Source organism: Suncus etruscus, chromosome X, assembly GCF_024139225.1.
Source record: "Suncus etruscus isolate mSunEtr1 chromosome X, mSunEtr1.pri.cur, whole genome shotgun sequence".
Taxonomy (NCBI): domain Eukaryota; kingdom Metazoa; phylum Chordata; class Mammalia; order Eulipotyphla; family Soricidae; genus Suncus; species Suncus etruscus.
In genome coordinates this window covers 51,277,231-51,298,987 of record NC_064868.1, presented here as the reverse complement: position 1 = coordinate 51,298,987, position 21,757 = coordinate 51,277,231, and the positions used below count along the sequence as shown (strand labels likewise).

At 41.9% G+C, this 21,757-nt stretch overlaps 1 protein-coding gene across 1 annotated transcript in view; it reads right to left on the bottom strand.

Moving 5' to 3' along the window:
• Positions 1–2,251, bottom strand: part of PHF8 (PHD finger protein 8) — a 142,419-nt gene extending 140,168 nt beyond the window's left edge. The window contains exon 1 of the mRNA XM_049767204.1: positions 2,082–2,251. Within this exon, the coding sequence (XP_049623161.1) occupies positions 2,082–2,179 (98 nt within the window). The 5' untranslated portion in view covers positions 2,180–2,251. The remainder of the gene's footprint in view (positions 1–2,081) is intronic.
• Positions 2,252–21,757: the final 19,506 nt, after the last annotated feature.

Below are 21,757 nucleotides of genomic sequence, written 5' to 3'. Positions count from 1 at the left end.
CAAAAACCAAAAAAAAAAAAAAGATAAAGTAAATAATAGCAGATTGTACTGGATAGTAAATAAGTGATTTTTTTTTCATTTTTATTTTTTTCTGTATTTTCTACAATGAACATACTCAGCTACTTAATCAGGAAAAATACAAAACATTTAAAGAAGAAATAACTAATTTTGAGGAATGGGTATAAATTAAAAGACAATTTATACAAATTCCCTATCATGGGACCTAGCACTCAGCACTCAGGAAGAAAAGATCCATGTTGCCCATTCCCAAATTCATTCCTGTTGCCAGTTTCTATCTTATGGAGAAGAGTCTACTACAAAACCTACACACTTCCCACAGGATCCACAGCAAGTGTCCCAGGCTTTTTATGAGAAGACTCATTCATTCCAAAATGTACTCCGCATCTCTTATACATTTAACACTGAACTAGGTTCAAGGGATTAAAAAAAAGAAAGATGACATCTCAACACTCAGATAAGCAGCTCTAGTTAATGAGAACCACAAACATTTAAAACTCTGATATTTAGGGCCTGGAGAGATAGCACAGCGGGCATTTGCCTTGCAAGCAGCCAATCCAGGACCAAAGGTGGTTGGTTCAAATCCCGGTGTCCCATATGGTCCCCTGCCAGGAGCTATATCTGAGCAGACAGCCAGGAGTAACCCCTGAGCACTGCCGGGTGTGGCCCAAAAACCAAAAAAAAACAAACCTCTGATATGATGGAAGAATTATCAATAAGGATGTACACACAGTATAACTGGATCCCTAGGAATGAGGCCGTTTAAAGAAGAGGTATCCTATGAGATGTAAAAGGGACAACATTGCATGTGCAAAGACAAAGAGATATAATAAAGGAGAGTAAATTTTCCCAGAACTACAGACTAGTTTAGTCTTGCTGGGACATACAGAACAAGAGAGGAGGAGTGGTGGGAAATGAATCTGAATAAGTAGATAACAAAGGTCTTGTCTGTCACACAAAGACTGGATTTTATTCTGTAGGGGAATCACCAAAAGAATTTTAAGCAAAGGAATGACTTGATCAGCACTTGAAAAGATACCTGAATCCTAGAGAAAAGGAATCCTGAAAGACCTTATAAGTCTGTCCTCATTTAAATAACACAAGTAAACAGAACTCTGCACCATGCACACATTACTCAATAAAGATCAGCTTAATCTGAATATTCTGTAGTACATAAAGCAATCCACTTCTATTGACAGAATTATCATAGCATCAGCACCTCCAATTTGATCTTGGGCATGACTATAGTAACAACTCCTTGGAAGGGACTAGTGAAAACTGAAAATTGTAAACATCTAGCATGACACAGAAGGACGGCATTGTATACTGTTTTCTTATATTCCAGTTTACAAATCCCTCTCATGCTTTTTGTCCCAGAGCTGGGATTAAAGTTCTAATAATGGGATGACACTACAATTTTATTTCACACTCTATCCTTTATGGAGATCTGAGTAACAGGTGTAGGAAATTCACTAGTCATTTTACACCCACTAGTTTACCATTGTTTTCTGCTTAATTCAATTTACTGGATCACTCTTCAAATGATACCATACAAATACTTTGTAAATCACAGTGAATAAGTTAAAATTTTACATTTAAAAGGTACTATATAAATACTATTGCACTGCTGCCTCCATTTGCTGAGTGCACAAGAAACACATTAAACAATCAGAAGAAGTACTACATATATTTTATAAGTGAAGACAATAAGGAATAGAGAGGTAAAGCAACCTGCCCAAAGTTCCTGATAGTAAGCTGCAGAAACCACAGCTCAAGAATCTTTAAAAGTCTGTATTTTCCCTAAAGTGAAACAAAACTGACATAATATAAAACTGACACGCTTTATTTATGGTTGGAAAAAAAATGTTAAAATTTTCCCCAAATGAGAAGTACACATAGTTACAAAGAAAGATTCAAGAACCTGGTTGTGGGAAGGAGGTTGAAGGACATTCTCAAAAAAAAAGAAGTTAAATCAGTTAAGAAAGGAATCAAGGTGAAGATCCCGGGGAGCACTTGGCCACTGCATTGCCTGCTCCCTCCCCAGTCTGCTAAGCTCCCCTTACCTGCCATGAAACCAGTCCTGGCACGTGTCACACTCGATCATGAAGCGTGTCACATCATAAGGGAGCCGGCAGAGGCAATACACTGGCACTGAGGCCATCTTCGCCCTGTCTTCCAGAGTTCTGCTACCAGCCAGAGTCCAGTGTCAATAGGTGCTGGGGGTGGCACAGAACGAAGGCTAGACAAAAACAACATTTTTTACTTAGTGAATGAGGTTCCTCAGCATGCCAACCTCATTAAATTAATGGGAATTTACTGAGGTGGGATGCAGCACAGCTGGGAAGGCGATAGAGGGCAATAAAATAAATGTCTTTGACAAATAAAGGTGCTCTGCTGAGGAGGCATCTTTCTATCTTTCTTCCTTTCTTCCTCCTTCCTTTCGTTTGCTTTTATTCTTTCTTCCTCTCTCCCTACCTCCTTTGCTCCTCGCCGAAGTCAGCGAGAACTTCTGCTGGGTTTCTGGGGGGACAATCTGATGCCTTCTCGGGAAGTCTTTAGTTCCTCGCGGCACCCTCTCCTTACCTCAGTCTTACTCCCAGAGCTTTAATTATGACGCCGGGCAGTCCTAAAAAATTGAGGCTGAAGGACCTCAGAAAAAAAACATCCTCCTTTCACCCCTTTAAGCAAGAGCAACCAAAGGAGAGCGAGAGGAGGGATCCCTGGAAGTCAGCTCCGATAACTCGAAAATTACCCTGATGCCTTAAGAAGCGCCCAACTCAAAACAGTTGTGAGGGAGCGCTCTCGGAGTTTAAATGATGGTTGTTTGGGTTTTTGTTTTTTCAGTCAAAAATCACTCTAGTAATTCCGTCTCGACTATCTCCCAACCCCACCCCCAAATGCAATCTCTCTCAATTTCCAAGTCGTCCTCTACTTCCAAGCCAAGTGTTCTCGCCGCGCTCCCCAAATTCAAAAAGACTGTCTTCGAAACCCCTGACACGGACGACAACTGACTGTACCTACACAAGAATTCATTTTTCGCCACCGCTCCGTCACTTGACACACATTCACCCGGAGCCCCTCAAACTAACGAGGACGAGAGAGCCCTGACCCCCACACCCGGCACCCCCATCACTGACAGGAGGCTCGTCACGGATCCAGACCCCCGAGACGGAGAGCTCTTCCAGCCTCAGCAACATTCTGACAAGACACCCCCAAATCTGACCAGAATGTCTTGGGTGCCGAACCCCACGGGCAAAGCCGCGAGGCGCCCTCATACTCACGGAGCGCGGTCCCGCGGAGACGCCGGCGACCCGGCTGGCTCGCAACGGCTCTCCGCTTCGGCTTCGGCTTCGGCTTCGGCTTCGGCTCCAACTCGCGAACGGCCGCAGTTCCGGGCGCCGCTTTCTGGGATGTTCACGACGGTGCCGCGAACATTCTTCGCCTTCCCGCAGAGCGGCCCGGCCGGACTTGGAGGAGGCCGACGGGAAACCTGGCCTCGGCCTCGGCCGCGGCCCCAGGCGAACGGCCGGCCGCGTCCTCGCGGGCTGAACCTCGAGCCCGGCGCCGGAAACGGGGATGAGGATGACCCCGCGGCCAAAAAGTCTCTGGGAGCAGCCCAGCGCTGGTCGTCAGGGCGAGGACTCAATAAAGTTTATTCAGAGCCACGAGGAAGTTGCGGGGGAGAGGGGAGGGGAAAGCGGAGTAAACAGCTACCATATTAAGAGTGGCGGCGCGGCCCTGGGAGGCCACGCAGCCGCCATCTTCCGAGGACCGGGCGAGCGTTTTAAACGCGGCCGAGGAAGGGAAAGAAGGACGGCCGGCGTGCTCGTGACGCCACGCGGGGCGGAGCAAGGGAGGCGGGAGCAGACTCATTGGTAGGCGCTTCGCTCCGCGCCCGACCCAATGGAGGCTGAGGACCCGGCGCGGAGAGGCGGGGCAGCAGCCATCTTAGGCCAGGCCTCCATTTTGAGTGGGACCGAGCACCATTGCGATGACGCACCCCGGGGTCTGCTAGGATGGAGACCCCACCCCCACCCCCACCCCAAGAGCACACTCGCTCCTGGAACAGGCAAAACGATGACGACGTGCTGGGACCCAAAATAGTCAGAGGGACTCGGCCCGCATCGACACCCCTTCGGACGGCTGGGCTTGTGCACGAGCTAGGTCTCGCGTCTCCAGTCGTTTGTCCAAAGCGCCTGCAATGGAAGTTCTGTTAGTCTGCCCCAATGAGGACCCCAGCTTCAAGCTCTATTCGTGAAATGGCTTTCAAATTTCCAAGCCAAATGTGCCCACTTGGACATTTCTATCCTACGCGTCCTACTACTTCTGAATTCTATCTTGGGTCCCTTGGTTGGATTTATTCCTTATGCTTAACGGAAGAATTAAAGCTTCCTCAAATTCACAGCTCCCTCCTGAACTTTGGTGTATTTGAACCTATTTCATATCCCTTCAGTGTATATTTACCTCAAGTGCCCTGAACAGGGCTGCGGATAGTACAGAAACAGCTAACTCAAATTGACACAAACGCTTCCATAGTGCTTCAAGATGGTGCCGCTTCCGCAACCCCGCCCCAACATCTAGAATATTCTCTATGTATTCTCTTACCATTCCCTGTCCTTAAAGGGCCCTATTGCTGAAAATTATAGAATGAGATCTGGAGTGCAAGCAGTAGGGTGTTTGCCTTGCGTGTGCTAACATAGGACAGATCACAGTTCAATCCCTCAGCGTCCCATATGATCCCCCAAGCCAGGAGCGATTATAGCCAGGAGTAACTCCTGAGCATCACTGGGTGTTGCCCAAAAACCAAAATAAAAAAAAAATAGAATGCTGAGATATCAAGAGAGAGTACACTGGGTAGGGCACTTCCTTGCCCTCCCAAAAGAGGTCTGATACTAAAACCCTCGGGTATCCCCTGAACTCCTCATAGGACTGATCCTTAAACTCAGAGCCAGGAGTAATACCTGAGCACCACTGGTTGTGGTCCCAAAACCAAAATAATTTTTTAAATTATTATGTGGGATCTGAGAAATAGTACAGTGGGTAAGACCTTGCACACAGCCAATTCAGTTCTATCTTTGGCACACTACATGGCACCAGAGCATCACCAGGCATCATCCCTCAGTATAGAATCAGAGGTAAGGGGCCCGGAGAGATAGCACAGCGGCGTTTGCCTTGCAAGCAGCCGATCCAGGACCGAATCCAGGTGTCCCATATGGTCCCCCGTGCCTGCCAGGAGCTATTTCTGAGCAGACAGCCAGGAGTAACCCCTGAGCATCGCCAGGTGTGGCCCAAAAAAACAAAAAAAAAAAAACAAAAACAAAACAAAAAAACAGAGCTAAGCTCTAAGCTCTGGTGGGTATGACTCAAAACACAAAGACAGAAAACAATGTGTATGGATACATGTTTCTAAGTGAAGAAAACAATGTGTACGGATACATGTTTCTAAGTGAAGGTGTGTTAAGTTTCAGGCACGTGATGCTACAAAGATACTCTGTTATGAGAAATGACCTTTATAAGGTCACAAGGAAACATTTGGAATATAGCCTCTTGCAAATTGTAAATTGAAAGTCAGAGTGTTTCAGAATTAAGACTTGGATCAATTTTTTTTCTGGTTTTTGGGCCATACCCGGTGATGTTCAGGGGGTACTCCCAGCTTTGTACTCATAACTCGCTCCTGGCTTGGGGTACCATATGGGACTCCAGGGGATCAAACCAGGGTCCATCCTAGGCTAGCACAGAAAGGCCTTACCGCTTGTGCCACCGCTGCGGCCCTGAGAGTTGGATAGATTTTGACAAAAACTGTATAGATAAAAGCAAAAACTTTGTAGATAAAAGAATACAATCAACATACAAAAATGCATGGAGGTACATGGGGCAACGTTTGCACTAATAATTAAATTCTGCATCTGAGACTGAAGACATTTGACGACTGCAATAGTGACTAAATTCAGAAATCGTCAAGCCTCCCATCTGTTCAAAGGCATAGGATTCTATCACAGCCCCAACTTGTTGCACAGAAACCTGAAACCCAGAACCTTCTCATAAGCAGCAAAGTTTTTGAGCTGAAGTAACAGGTCATATTTTGGTCTTAAAGAAAAATCTAGGGACTGGATAGAGTACATTCGGAACGTCCTTGCCTTGCATACAGCTAATCCAGGTTTGATCCCTTGATTCCCATGGTCCCTCAAGGCCACCAGGAATTATTCCTGTGTGTAAATGACAGGAACCAGCCAGCTATAAATGTGCACTTCAATCTAGTCTCACAGCATTAGTGTATGATCAAAACAGGCTGACCCACTGTAGCTAAACACAGAGAGCACACACCCTTCTTTCCCCCAATCCCCTAAATACGCAGATCTTACACTCTGTTATTCCCTAAACACACAGAGCTTACACCCTACTTTCCCCTAACCTGAAAGCATACGGACAATATACAAGGGGGGGAATAATTACAAATAACATTATCTGAGAATTTTCATAGAACTTTCATTATCTTAGAATGTGCTGAATGTTATTCTAAGCTATTAACATGTGTTAACTGAATCTTTACAGCAGCAACCTTATGGTACTGGTCTGATACCCATTTTTATAAATAAAGAAGCTCAGTTTAGAGACTTTGCATAATTCGAAACAAGAGGAAAACAGTGTTTTACTTACTTGGAATAAAAATTAACAAAATGTTCCCCAAGTAACTGAGAACATCAAATCATTTGTCCAAGGCTATTGCTTCTCCTACTTCTGCCTTGACATTTGTAATAATTTTTATCTTTGAACTTGTTACTTCTAAGAATAGTTCAATTTGACAGTGGAGCATAAAAGTACAGCAGGTGGAGAATTGGTCCAGTTCCTCATATGCAAAGTGCACTAGGGCAGTCTAGGACTCCCCAAGACCCTGGAGGGGACCCTTGGACTATTGACAATAGTGGTAACAGAAGTAGAAGCATTAGTGAGGTGGCAATTGCCATAGCCCTAACTGAGAGAATAGCCTCTGCATGAAACCAATGATAGGAGTTGTGAGGGGCAAACTTGCACTTCTGTCACCAAAGCCTGCTTCTGCAATATCTGCTCTAATACTAGCTATGTCCTGAACAATAGGGCAAGACTTGCTGATTTCAGGCAATGTGAATTTGCCAGTAAATTATTAGAAAATAAAATTACCATAGACTGAATCAGACACTTTAAAAACTGGGAGAAATATTAATAGCCATCATTTTTGTTATAACATCCTCATAGTTGGCCATCTTTGGGTCCCCAGCAAAAGTTGGCTTGCACTCAGCTGAACCAGATTCAATCCTTGACACTACTGAGCAGAGCCAGAAATTCTGACACTGCCAGATGTGCCACCCACCACCACCAAAAACCAATAATGGCCACTCTCACAGATGGCCATATTTTTTTATGTAAAGGAAGGGCACTAACACCATTTATAAAGGCTCTGCCATAAAAAGCTTACCAAAGTCTCCACCTAATACCATCATAATGGAGCTTCTAATTTTTGTTTTGGGGTCATAGCCAGCAGGATCAGGGAATACTCCTACCTCTTCACTTCAAAGTTACTTCAGGCAGGCACAGGAGACTATATGGAGTGCTGGGGATTGAACCGGGTCTGCTGCATCCAAGACAAACCCACTGCCATTTATGAGGATGTTATAACAAAAATGATGGGTACTTAATAAAAAATTATTTCTTTCAGTTTTATTAGAAGCCTCAATCTAATGTGGGGCTTCTAATATTTGGGGTGGTGGGTCATACCCAGCACCGCTCGGGAGTTACTCCTGGTTCGACGTTCAGAAATCACACTTGCTCTGTGCTCAGAAATCGCTCCTGACCACCAGGGGGACCATATGGGATGCCAGGAATTGAAACCAGGTAATCTAGGGTCAGTCCTGGCCTGGCCGTGTACAAGGCAAATGTCTTACCTGCTGTGCTATCACTCCAATCCCATGGAGCTTCTAAATTTTGACATAATAACTGGAGAGGATTAAGGCCCAAGTGACAGTATACAGTGGGCAAGTGTTTGCCTTGCACCAACCTAACATCCCATATTGCCTACAAGCACTGCTAAGAGTAATTCCTGAGTACAGAGCCAGGAGTAATCCCCTACACACCACCACTTATGGCCACAAAACCAAAACAAAACAAAAAGAATTGGGTAGGATGTAAATATTCCATTGTAACTAACCTCTATAGATATCTCTCCAAATGTTACAGAAAATTTCACAAGATGCATTAAAAACCACTGTATAAATTTATATTTGAAGTCACATTAAGTTTTATGCAAAACTGATTATTATAAAGTTAAATATTTTATTAAAAAAGTGTCCCACAGGGGCCGGAGAGATAGCATGGAGGTAAAGTGTTTACCTTGTATGCAGAAAGACTGTGGTTCGAATCCCGGCATGCTATATGGTCCCCCGAGCCTGCCAGGTGCGATTTCTGAGCATACAGCGAGGAGTAACCCCTGAGCGCTGCCCGGTGTGACCCAAAAACAAAACAAAAAAAAAGGTCCCACAATAAACTATTTACACTAAAATTTATTTTGAGATAATTTGTCAGAAATGGAGCCCAATATCACTACAGCGTATAAAATAGTGTCTCGGCTGGAGAGATAGCATGGAGGTAAGGTGTTTGGCTTTCATGCAGAAGGACGGTGGTTCGAATCCTGGCATCCCATATGGTCCACTAAGCCTGCCAGGAGCGATTTCTGAGCATTGAGCCAGGAGTAACCCCTGAGCGCTGCCGGGTGTGACCCCCCCCCAAAAAAACCCAAACAAACAAAAACCAAAACAGTGCCTCTTGCTTTGCATGAAGATGATGCTATGTGATTCCTAGCCTTACATATTCCTCAGGGGCCTTTTGCATGAGGGGCCTTTCCTTTTGCATTGGGAGGGGCCCCCAGACCTTCTATGCACCACTTAGGAGACTTACCCAAAAGATATATTTTTGAAAAACAATGTTTTACCATAAAACATTCCTTGTCAAATGCTTTTAAAGTTACATCAGTAGAAAGTTCCTTATCAAAATGAAGTTAGCAGATACTATTAGATCTGATGTTAGTTAGATATCAATCTTGTAATGTTATTTTTAACTACATTGATTAAAAATGATGTAGCTAAAATTTCTGATGACTTTACTGAACTTTCAGAAAAATTAGTCAAAAAGATCTTATATTCAAAGTACAGTACCACATTAGACCAAAAAGAAAGAAAAAAAGAGAAGAAATTTAACCACTTAAAAAATTCTTGTTCTAGGATGTTGGAGAGATAGCACAGTGGTGGGGTGTTTGCCTTGCACGCAGCCAACCCAGGACTGACAGTGTTTTAAATCTCGGCATCCCATATGGTCCCCTCAGCCTGCGAGGAGCGATTTCTGAGAGCAGAGCCAGGAGTAACCCCTGCGCACCACCGGGTGTGACCTAAAACAAAAACAAACAAAAACTCCACAAAATTCTTGTTCCAGGGCTAAAGTGATAGCACAGAGGGTAGAGAGTTTGCCTTGCACACTGTCGACCCAGATTTTATTCCCTGGCATCTTATTCGATCCCCCAAGCCTAAAAGAAGTGATCCCTGAGTGCAGATGGGTCTGTTTAGATCCAGGGATCCTCAAACTTTTTAAACAGGGGGCAAGTTCACTGTCCCTCAGACCATTGGAGGGTCTGACTATAGTAAAAACAAAACTTATGAACGAATTCTTATGCACACTGCATATATCTTATTTTGCAACGAAGAAACAAAACAGATACAAATATAATATGTGGCCCGCGGGCCATAGTTTGAGGACCACTGATAGACCATCCTGGTTTAACCTTGCAAGATTATAAGAGTCCAATAATTTTTTATTTTTCTTCCAGGTTCTCATGTTTTGTGGCATAAAGTAGTCTCTGATTACCCTTTAAATCTCTACAATATCTGTAGTAGTCTTCCCCTTTTCATTTCTTTTTTTGTTTTGTTTTCTTTTGTTTTTTGGGTCACACCCAGTAGGGCTCAGGGGTTACTCCTTACTCTACGCTCAGAAATCGCTCCTTACAGGTTCGGGGACCATATGGGATGCCAGGATTTGAACCACTTTCCTTCTGCATGCAAGGCAAATGGCCTACCTCATTCATATCTCTCCGCCCTCCCATATTCATTTCTTATCTGGTTTATTAAGTACCTCTTCCTCCTTTTCTTTGTGAGTTTTGCTAGTGGTTTGTCAATCTTGTTTATTTTTTCAAAGAACCAACTTTTGCTTTTGTTAATCTTTCTAACTGTTTTTTTTTTTTTTTTTTTTTTGGTTTTCCATTTCATTGATTTCTGCTCTAAGCCTTTTTTTCCAATGGCAACTTTTTTTAATTTTTTTTTGTTTTGTTTTTGGGTCACACCAGGCAGTGCTCAGGGGTTATTCCTGGCTCCAGGCTCAGAAATTGCTCCTGGCAGGCACGGGGGACCATATGGGACGCCGGGATTTGAACCGATGACCTCCTGCATGAAAGGCAAACGCTTTACCTCCATGCTATCTCTCCGGCCCCAACTTTTTTTAATTTAAACAACATTATTACATACATGATTGTGTTTGGGTTTCAGTCATGTAAAGAACACCATGCATCTCCAGTGCAACATTCCCACCACCAATGTCCCACATCTCCCTCCTCTCCACCCTACACCCACCTGCACTCTAGACAGGCTTTCTATTTCCCTAGTACATTCTAATTATTAGGAAAGTTCAAAACATAGTTATTTCTCAACTAAACTCATCCCTGTTTGTGGTGAGCTTCATGAGGTGAGCTGTAACTTCCAGCTCTTTTCTCTTTTGTGTCTGAAAGTTATTATTGCAAGAATGTCTTTCATATTTTTAAAAACCCATAGATGACTGAGACCATTTTGCACCTTTCTCTTTCTCTGACTTATTTCACTCAGCATAATAGATTCCATGTACATCCATGTATAGAAAAATTTCATGACTTCATCTCTACTGACAGCTGCATAATATTCCATTGTGTATATGTACCACAGTTTCTTTAGCCATTCATCTGTTGAAGGGTATCTTGGCTGTTCCCAGAGTCTTGCTATGGTAAATAGTGCTGAAATGAATATAGGTGTAAGGAAGGGATTTTTGCATTGTATTTTTATGTTCCTAGGGTATATTCCTAGAAGTGGTATAGCTGGGTCGTATGGGAGCTCAATTTCCAGTTTTTGGAGGAATCTCCATATTACTTTCCATAAACGTTGAACTAGACGGCATTCCCACCAGCAGTGGATAAGAGTACCTTTCTCTCTATATCTCCGCCAACACTGCTTGTTCTCATTCTTTCTGATGTGTGCCAATCTCTGGGGTGTGAGGTGGTACCTCATAGTTGTTTTGATTTGCATCTCCCTGATGATTAGTGATGTGGAGCATTTTTTCAAGTGTCTTTTGGCCATTTGTATTTCTTCTTTGTCAAAGTGTCTGTCCATTTCTTCCCCCCCCCCCCATTTTTTGATGGGATTAAATTTTTTTTCTTGTAAATTTCGGTCTATGCCTTGTATATTTTAGAGATTAGCCCCCTTGTCTGTTGGGTATTGGGTGAATAGTTTCTCCCAATCAGTGGGGGGCTCTTGTATCCTGGGCGCTATTTCTTTTGAGGTGCAGAATCTTTTCAGTTTAATATATTCCCATCTGTTAATCTCTGCTTTCACTTGCTTGGAGAGTGCAGTTTCCTCTTTGAAGATGCCTTTAGTCTCAATGTCCTGGAGTGTTTTACCTATGCGTTGTTCTATATATCTTATGGTTTGGGGTCTGATATCGAGGTCTTTCATCCATTTGGATTTAATCTTCATACATGATGTTAGCTGGGGGTCTAAGTTCAATTTTTTGCAAGTGGCTATCCAGTTGTGCCAACACCACTTGTTGAAGAGGCTTTCTTTGTTCCATTTGAGATTTCTTGCTTCTTTATCAAAAATTAGGTGATTGTATGTCTGGGGAACATTCTCTAAGTATTGAAGCCTATTCCACTGATCTGAGGGTCTGTCTTTATTCCAATACCTTGCTGTTTTGATAATTATAGCTTCGTAGTACAGTTTAAAGTTGGGGAAAGTAATGTCTCCCATATTCTTTTTCCCAATGACTGCTTTAGCTATTCTAGGGTGTTTATTGTTCCAAATGAATTTCAAAACTGCCTTATCCACTTCTTTGAAGAATGTCATGGGTATCTTTAGAGGGATCACATAAAATCTGTACAATGCTTTGGGGAGTATTGCCATTTTAATTATGTTAATCCTGACAATCCATGAACAGGGTATGTGCTTCCATTTCTGTGTGTCTTCTCTTATTTCTTGGAGCAGAGTTTTATAGTTTTCTTTGTATAGGTCCTTCACATTTTAGTCAAGTTGATTCCAAGATATTTGAGATTGTGTGGCACTATTGTGAATGGGGTTGTTTTCTTAATGTCTATTTCTTCCTTATTACTATTGGTGTATAGAAAGGCCACTGATTTTTGTGTGTTAATTTTGTAGCCTGCCACCTTGCTATATGAGTCTATTGTTTCTAGAAGCTTTTTCATAGAGACTTTAAGGTATTCTAGGTAGAGTATCATGTAATCTGCAAACAGTAAGAGCTTGACTTCTTCCTTTTCTACCTGGATTTTTTTCATATCTTTTTCTTGCCTAATCGCTATAGCAAGTACTTCCAGTGCTATGTTGAATAGGAGTGGTGAGAGAGGACAGCCTTGTCTTGTGCCAGAATTTAGAGGAAAGGCTTTCAGTTTTTCTCCATTGAGGACAATGTTTGCCTCTGGCTTGTGGTAGATGGCCTTAACTATATTGAGAAAGGTTCCTTCCATTCCCATCTTGCTGACAGTTTTGATCAAGAATGGGTGTTGGACCTTATCAAATGCTTTCTCTGCGTCTATTTATATGATCATGTGATTTCTATTTTACTTGTTCTTGATGTTGTGTATTATGTTGATATATTTACGGATGTTAAACCATCCTTGCATTCTGGGGATGAAACCTACTTGATCGTAGTGGATGCTCTTCTTAATGAGGCCTTGAATCCTATCTGCCAGGATTTTGTTGAGGATCTTTGCATCTGTATTCATCAGCGATATTAGTCTGTAATTTTCTTTTTTGGTAGCATCTCTGTCTGGTTTAGTATCAAGGTTATGTTGGCTTCATAAAAGCTATTTGGAAGTGTTTCTGTTTTTTGGATTTCATGAAAGAATCTTGCCAGGATTGGTAGTAGTTCCTCTTGAAATGTTTGAAAGAATTCATTAGTAAATCCATCTGGGCCTGGATTTTTGTTTTGGGGCAGACATTTGATTACTGTCTTACTTTCCTCAATAGTGATGGGTGTGTTCAGATATGCTACATCCTCTTCATTCAACTGTGGAAGATTATAAGAGTCCAAAAATTTATCCATTTCTTCCAGGTTTTCAGTTTTAGTGGCATAGAGTTTCTCAAAGTAGTTTCTGATTACCCTTTGGATATCTACCATATCAGTAGTGATCTCTCCTTTTTCATTCCTGATACGAGTTATCAAGTTTCTCTCTCTCTGTCTTTCTTAGTTTTGCCAGTGGTCTATCAATCTTGTTTATTTTTTCAAAGAACAAACTTCTGCTTTCATTGATCTTTTGGATAGTTTTTTGGGTTTCTACTTCATTTATTTCTGCTCTCAGCTTTGTTATTTCCTTCTGTCTCCCTGTTTTTGGGTCCTTTTTTTGAGTACTTTCTAATTCTATGAGCTGCATCATTAAGCTATTCAGGTATGCCCTTCTTCTTTCCTGATGTTTGCTTGCAAAGCTATAAATTTTCCTCTCAGTACTGCTTTTACTGTGTCCCATAGGTTCTGATAGTTTGTGTCTCTGTTTTCATTTGTTTCTAGGAAAGTTTTGATTTCCTCTTTGATTTCATCTCGAACCCACTGGTTTTTCAGTATTAGGCTGTTTAACTTTCAGATATTGAAGTTTTTCTTCTGTGTTCCTTTGCAGTTCACATATAATTTCAGGGCCTTGTGGTGAGCGAAGGTAGCCTGCAAAATTTCTATCCTCTTGATATTATGGAGGTATGTTTTGTGTGCTAGCATGTAGTCTATCCTGGAGAATGTCCCATGTACATTAGAGAAGAATGTGTATCCAGGCTTCTGGGGGTGGAGTATCCTGTATATATCTAGTAGGCATCTTTCTTCCATTTCTCTTTTCAGGTCTAGTATATTCTTGTAGGGTTTCAGTCTTGTTGACCTGTCAAGTGTTGACAATGCCGTGTTGAGGTCTCCCACAATTATTGTGTTGATATGGATATTATTTTTCAGATTTGTCAACAATTTTATTAAATATTTTGCTGGCCCCTCATTCGGTGCGTATATGTTTAGGAGAGTTATTTCTTCCTGCTGCATGTATCCCTTGATTAATACAAAATGTCCATCTTTGTCCCTTACAACTTTCCTAAGAATAAAGTTTGCATCATCTGATATTAGTATGGCCACTCCAGCTTTTATATGGGTGTTGTTTGCTTGGATGATTTTCCTCCAGCCTTTTATTTTGAGTCTATGTTTGTTCTGACTATTCAGGTGCGTTTCTTGTAGACAGCAGAAGGTTGGATTGAGTTTTTTGATCCATTTAGCCACTCTGTATCTCTTAACTGGTGCATTTAGTCCATTGACATTGAGAGAAAGAATTGTCCTGGGAGTTAGTGCCATCTTTATATTGAAGTTTGGTGAGTTTGTTGGTCAGTCTTGTCTTAAAGTAGGCCGTTCAGTTTTTCTTTTAAGAATGGTTTTGAGGGGCTGGGCGGTGGCGCAAGAGGTAAGGTGCCTGCCTTACCTGCGCTAGCCTTGGACAGGACCGCGGTTCGATCCCCCAGCGTCCCATATGGTCCCCCAAGCCAGGAGCGACTTCTGAGCACATAGCCAGGAGTAACCCCTGAGCGTCACTGGGTGTGGCCCCCCCCCCCAAAAAAAAGAATGGTTTTGAGTCTGTAAAGTTTCTGAGCTGTTGTTTGTCTGTGAAACCATGTATTGTTCCTTCAAACCTGAAAGTGAGTTTTGCCGGGTGCAGTATTTTAGGCGAAGCATTTATTTCATTGAACTTTGTCACTATGTCCCACCACTGCCTTCGGGCCTTGAGTGTTTCCAGTGACAGGTGTGCAGTAAATCTCAAGGATGTTCCCTCGAATGTAATTTCTCTTTTCGATCTTGCTGCTTTCAGAATTCTGTCTCTGTCTGTGGGATTCGTCATTGTGACTAGGATGTGTCTTGGGGTGTTTTTTTCTGGGGTCTCTTTTAGTTGGTACTCTTCGGGCATGCAGGATTTGATTGCATGTATTCATTAGCTCTGGTAGTTTCTCTTTAATGATGTTCTTGACTGTTGATTCTTCCTGGAGATTTTCTTCCTGAGTCTCTGGGATTCCAATGATTCTTAAGTTGTTTCTGTTGAGCTTATCATAGACTTCTATTTTCATCTGTTCCCATTCTTTGAGTAATTTTTCCATTGTTTGATCATTTGCTCTAAGGCTTTTTTCCAATTTCTTCTGCTGTATGGAATTGTTATTCATCTCATCTTCCAGTGTACTAATTCTATCCTCAGCTGCTGTTAACCCGTGGGAAAGCTCAACCATGTTTTTCTTCAATTCATCTACTGAGTTTTTCAGACCTGTTATTTGACCTGAAATTTCAGTTTGGAGTTTTCTGATTTCTATCTTCATATTCTCTTGATTCTTATTAGTGTTCTCTTCTATACTTTGTTTGAGTTCTTTGAACATCTTTCATATTGCGACTCTAAACTCTTTATCTGAGAGACTGACTACTTGGTTGGTCATGTTCAAGTCATCAGAGTTGCCATCATCATTCTCTATGTCTGGCTCTGCCTGCGTTGTTTCTTCATTGTCACATTTGTATTGTGGGTTTTTCTACATGTTGTGGTTGTATTCATTGGCTAAATGATGTGCATGGCCGGGAAGTGAAGCAGAGCGGCTGTGCTCCTCCTGCTCCACCCTTTCTGGGCCTGTAAACTCACCTCCAGGGAAGGCTCCAGGGAAGGCAAGCGGTCCTCAGATGAGCCACACACAGGATAAAATCAGGCCAGAAATGGAGCACAGCACAGAAGATAGGCAGATAGTGGTGTTGGCATCTGACTGCTCTAAGCTTTAATATTTCCTTTTGCCTACCTATTTTTGGTTCCTTTTGTTGATTCTTTTCTAATTTTGTAAGCTGTCTCATTTAGCTATTAATGTAGACTCCTTCTTTCTTCCTGATGTGTGCTTGCGAAGCTATAATTTTTTTCCTTAGTGCTACTTTGTATGTCCCATAAATTCTGATAATTTGTTTCTTGTCATATTTTCAGGAATGTTTTGTTTTCCTCTGTGATTTCATCTCTGACCCACTGGTTGTTCAGTAGTGAGCTGTTTAATTTTCAAGTGTTAAAGTTTTCCTTTTTTGTGTCTTTGTAGTTCACTTCTAATTTCAATAACGTGATCTGATAAGGTAGTCTGCACGATTTCTATTCCCTTGATTTTATGGAGATATGTTTTATGGGCCCGCATGTAGTCTATCCTGGAGAAGACCCATGAGCATTGGTGAAGAATGTTTATCCATTTTTCTGGCGATGGAAAGCCAATTATATACTAATCCACTTTCTTCCATTTCTCCTTTCAGAGCTAGAATATTCTTGATGGCTTTAATCTGGTTGACCTATCAATAGGTGACAGGGCAGTGCCGATGTCTTCTGCTATTATTTTGTTTCAATAATAATAAATTGTGTTTCTCCTGCTATTATTGATATTTCATTGGGCGAGTATATGTTTAGGAGTATGATTTCTTCCTGTTGTACATATTCCTTGAGTATTACAAAATGTCCATCATTGTCCCTTATAATCTTTCTGAGTCTAAGGTTTGTGTCATTTGATATTAATATGGCCACTTCAGTTTTTTAACAGAGTTGGTTGCTTGGATGATTTTCCTCCAATCTTTGATTTTGTGTCTATGTTTGTTCTGACTATTCAGATGTTTTGTTTTGTTTTTCTAGGCAGTAGAATGTTGGCTTTAGCTTTTTGATCCATTTTGCCACTCTGTGTCTCTTAACTGGTGTATTTAGTCCATTGATGTTGAAAGATATGATTGTCATGGGATTTAATTTAATCTTTGTGTAGAAGTTTGGTGTGTCTGTTCTATCTTGTCTTAAAGAAGACCTTTCACTTTTTCTTTTCAGGCTGATTTTGAGTCTGCAAATTTTCTAAGCTATTGTTTATTCATAAAGCTATGTATACTTCCTTTTAATTAATATCTTTATTTAAATACCTTGAGTACAAATATGATTGTAGTTGGGTTTCATCATGTAAAAAACATCCCCCTTCATCAGTGCAACATTCCCATCACCAGTGTCCCAAATCTCCCACCTCCCCACCCCACCCTCACCTGTACTCTGAGTTTTTCATTTCATCTATTTAGATTTTCAGACCTGCTTTTTGTTGTTGTTGTTGTTGTTGTTGGAAATTTTTTTATTTCTATCTTAATATCCTCTTCTTTTTTTTTTTTTTTTTTGGTTTTTGGGTCACACCTGGCAGTGCTCAGGGGTTATTCCTGGCTCCAGGCTCAGAAATTGCTCCTGGCAGGCACAGGGGACCATATGGGGCGCCGGGATTCGAACCGATGACCTCCTGCATGAAAGGCAAACGCCTTACCTCCATGCTATCTCTCCGGCCCTAATATCCTCTTCTTATTTGTGATCTTTTCACCTCGATCTATGCTTTCTTTAATTTCTATGTACAACCACCATATTTCTTATCTAAAAACTCCGTATCTGAGAGACTAACTAGGTGGTTAGCACTTTTTTGGTCATCAGAGCTGCCATCTTTATTGTCTATGCATGGTGTTTGCCTGCATTGCTTCCCCATTGTAATGCTTGTTGTATGGATTTTCTTCTTGTTTTATGTTGGGGTTCTTTGGATAGATGATGTGTGCGGCCACACCATCCTTGTGTGTTTCCAGCTCACCTCCAATCACACAGATTCCCAGATGCTTCTGGGCTGGGTTGGTCTCAAAAGCCACAGCTGATGGTCAGGCTTTAGCCCCTTGCAATGGTGTTTGGCAGAAATCAGGCCAAACCCTCCTTGGGAGTTTTCAGCTCACCTCCAATCACGCAGCTTCCCAGGTGCTTCTGGGCCAGGTTCGTCTCAAAAGCCACCCTGAATTCTCTCCAGCTATGTTCAGGGCTCACTCCTGGCTCTGTTCTGAGAGATTACTTCTGGTGGTTCTCGGTGAAGCAAAGTTCTAGGTATTTAACTGAAGTTAGCTATGTTCAATGCCAGCACTGGAGCCTCTATACTAAAAATTTTAAATTATTTTTACAAGTTACTCAGCCTTACCTTCCTGGGTCACTGTTCTGCTCACACATGTGCTCACTGGGCATAGCACTTCAAATCATAATGCTTGAATATCTTTTGTTGTAATGCTCACTGAGGATCACACACATTATCTGTCATCTACTGGAGATCACATTCTTTATTTCAGTGCTGGGTCCCAAAAAACAGAGATTCCTGAATTGGCTTTGGTGCATGAATTTCCAATCCAAAAATTAAAATTGGGACCTCATGCTTGCAAGGCTGGGACTGAACCATGCCTATCTGCCTACCATTTTGTAGTTAGTCTATCTTACTAATTTCCTCATCAAAACCTTTTTTTTTTTTTTTGCTTATCATGATCTCTTTCCCTCCATATCTTCCTATGGCTGAATCCTTTAGATCTCAGTTCAGGGCCCGGAGAGATAGCACAGCGGCGTTTGCCTTGCAAGCAGCCGATCCAGGACCAAAGGTGGTTGGTTCGAATCTCGGTCCCCCGTGCCTGCCAGGAGCTATTTCTGAGCAGACAGCCAGGAGTAACCCCTGAGCACCGCCGGGTGTGACCCAAAAACCCAACCCCCCCCAAAAAAAGATCTCAGTTCAAATGCTACTTCTTCTAAGTGGAATCTCCTAACTGCCCTAAATGAACCCACCAGCTCACCATTAAAATGTGCTCTTTGGAGCCAGAGCAATAACACAGCGGGTAGGGTGTTTGCCAGCCCAGTTTGATCCCTGGCATCCCCTATGGTCCCTTGAGCCTTCCAGGAGTAATTTATGAGTGCAGAGCCAAAGTAACCCCCAGGCCCCACTGGGTGGGCTCCAAAAACGACTAAATATTTTAAAAATATAAAATGTACTCTGTTTTATTATCTTGATTTTCAATAGATTACCTATTTGAAATTATTTTTTATCCACGGTCCTTCTTTATATTGTAACTTCCATACATATTTGATTGCAACTCACAAAGCTAGGGACTTTATCTTGTTATATTTTTAGAATTGTTTGTTTTGTTGTCTCTGAGCCATACTCGTAGGTTCTCAAGGACTTGCACTCAGGGATCTGACTCTGCACTCAGGGATAATTCCTGGAGGGCTCACAGGACCATGCAGGGAGCCAGGGATAGAATCCAGGTCAGCCACATGCAAGATAAGCACCCTACCCACTGTTTTTTTTTTTTTTCTGGTTTTTTTTTTTTTGGTTTTTGGGACACACCCTGTGACGCTCAGGGGTTACTCCTGGCTATGCGCTCAGAAGTTGCTCCTGGCTTCTTGGGGGACCATATGGGACGCCGGGGGATCGAACCGCGGTCCGTCCTAGGCTAGTGCAGGCAAGGCAGGCACCTTACCTCCAGTGCCACCGCCCGGCCCCTGCACCCTACCCACTGTAATATCACTCTAGCCCTGCTTCTAAAATTGTTTTAGAGCTTATTGTTGTGAATGTGATATTATATAGAGACAACCTTCCCCTTTCCCAAAGGAACCTTATAGTATGAACACCATGACTCTTCCAAATGATAATCATTTCATTTTCTTTATTTTATCCTCCTAATCTTTATTTTCCTAATCTTTATTTTCTCCTCCTAATAAACACTGGGTCAAAGATGGTTATCATTGTTATTCACTCTAGTAGTTCTCACTCCTGGTGATGTAGCAGAATCATATTTAAAATTTAAAAACAAATTTTAATGTAGGGCTATATTCATATCCTAGAACTGATGTAACAGGGTATAAATGAAAACAAGTGGCTTAAAACAACATAAATGTATCATCTCACAGTGGATAGAGCACTTGTTTTTCATGCAGCCCACCCTGGGTCTATCCCTAGCATCACATGTGCCTGAGCCAATCAGGAATGATACTTAAGTACATAGCACTTAAGCACTGAGACTACCAGATGTGATCTAAAAACAAAGAAAAAGTGTTGTGAAGCAAATAAATAAATTTAAAAGATAAAAATAAACTTTTCTATTTTTAAAGGAAAACAAACTTGCATTTATGTATGCCAAAAAAACTCATTTCTTGATATTATAATAAGCTCAGAAAAACACATATGAGCTCCCCCACCCCCGAAGCAGATGCGGCCAGTCACAAGTGCTTTTCTCTCTGCAAATGTAAGCTGGGTGTGACTCCCCCATAAGCACTCATCACCCCAATTTTGCAGACCCTGTCTTTTTATGAGTGTGAATGACAAACAGGGGGAACCAGCTTTTAAAATCTAACTACATATAAACACACCCCCATCAGCAGCCTCAACCTGTCACAAGCCCTACTAACTGTTAAGGAGAGCTCAGAGGTATCTACATATAAGCACTCTGACAATAGTGTCTCACAAACCCAGCTGACACTTCAGGCTATACCAGATAGTCCTAGCAGACCAGACAAGATGCACCTTCCTTCTCCCTTAGAAAATACATAGTCCCGGGAAAGCCAAGGAAGACTGTGTCCTAGAGTGAAAACCAGCTATCAGCGATAAATTGCAGAAAAGCAGGTCCTCTGTCTCTGTCTCTGTCCTCTATCGCTGACCTCTGATGCTCCTGCTGTGTGATTACCAATTGGGAGAGACTATGTCTGATGCCTGTGCATGTTTCTCTATCATCCTCTGTCCTGAACCAAGAAGGGCCCAGCAAAATCTATCTCCTAGAGGCTTCAGAAGACCACGGCCACGAACCCCACCATAACACACACACACACACACACACACACACACACACACACACACACAATAAATCACACTACAAATGTGACCATAGGGAAAACTTGCAGGCAAACACAATGCACAGAGAATGAAGATGATAGCTCTGATGACACAAAAAATACCAATCATCTAGTTAACCTCTCAGATAAGGAGTTTAGAATAGAAATATGGAGGATCCTCATGGAAATCAAAGAAAACATAGTTCTAACTGAACAGAACACAAAGACAGAAATCAGAAAACTCCAAACTGAAATAGCAGATCTGTAAAACATGGTAGCTCAACTGAAAACTCAATGGACAGCCTCTCCAGCAGGGTAACAGCAGCTGAGGACAGAATCAGTGAACTGGAAGATCAAATGCAGAACAACTCCATACAACAGAAGAGACTGAAAAAGAACCTTAAGGCAAATGATCATATAATGTATTTGTGTATAACAAATAATGATAGGGAAGAAATGGACATTAGTAAAACAACCCCATTCACATTAGTGCCACACAAACTCAAATATTTTAGAGTAAACTTGACTAAAGATGTGAAGGACCTATACAAAGAAAACTATAAAACCCTGCTCCAAGAAATAAGAGAGGGCATGCAGAAATGGAAGCATATATCCTGCTCATGGATGGGCAGGATTAACATCATTAAAATGGTAATACTCCCCAAAGCATTGTACATATTTAATGCTATCCCTCTAAAGATACCCATGACATTCTTCAAAGAAGTGGATCAAACACTTTTGAAATTCATTTGCAAAAATAAA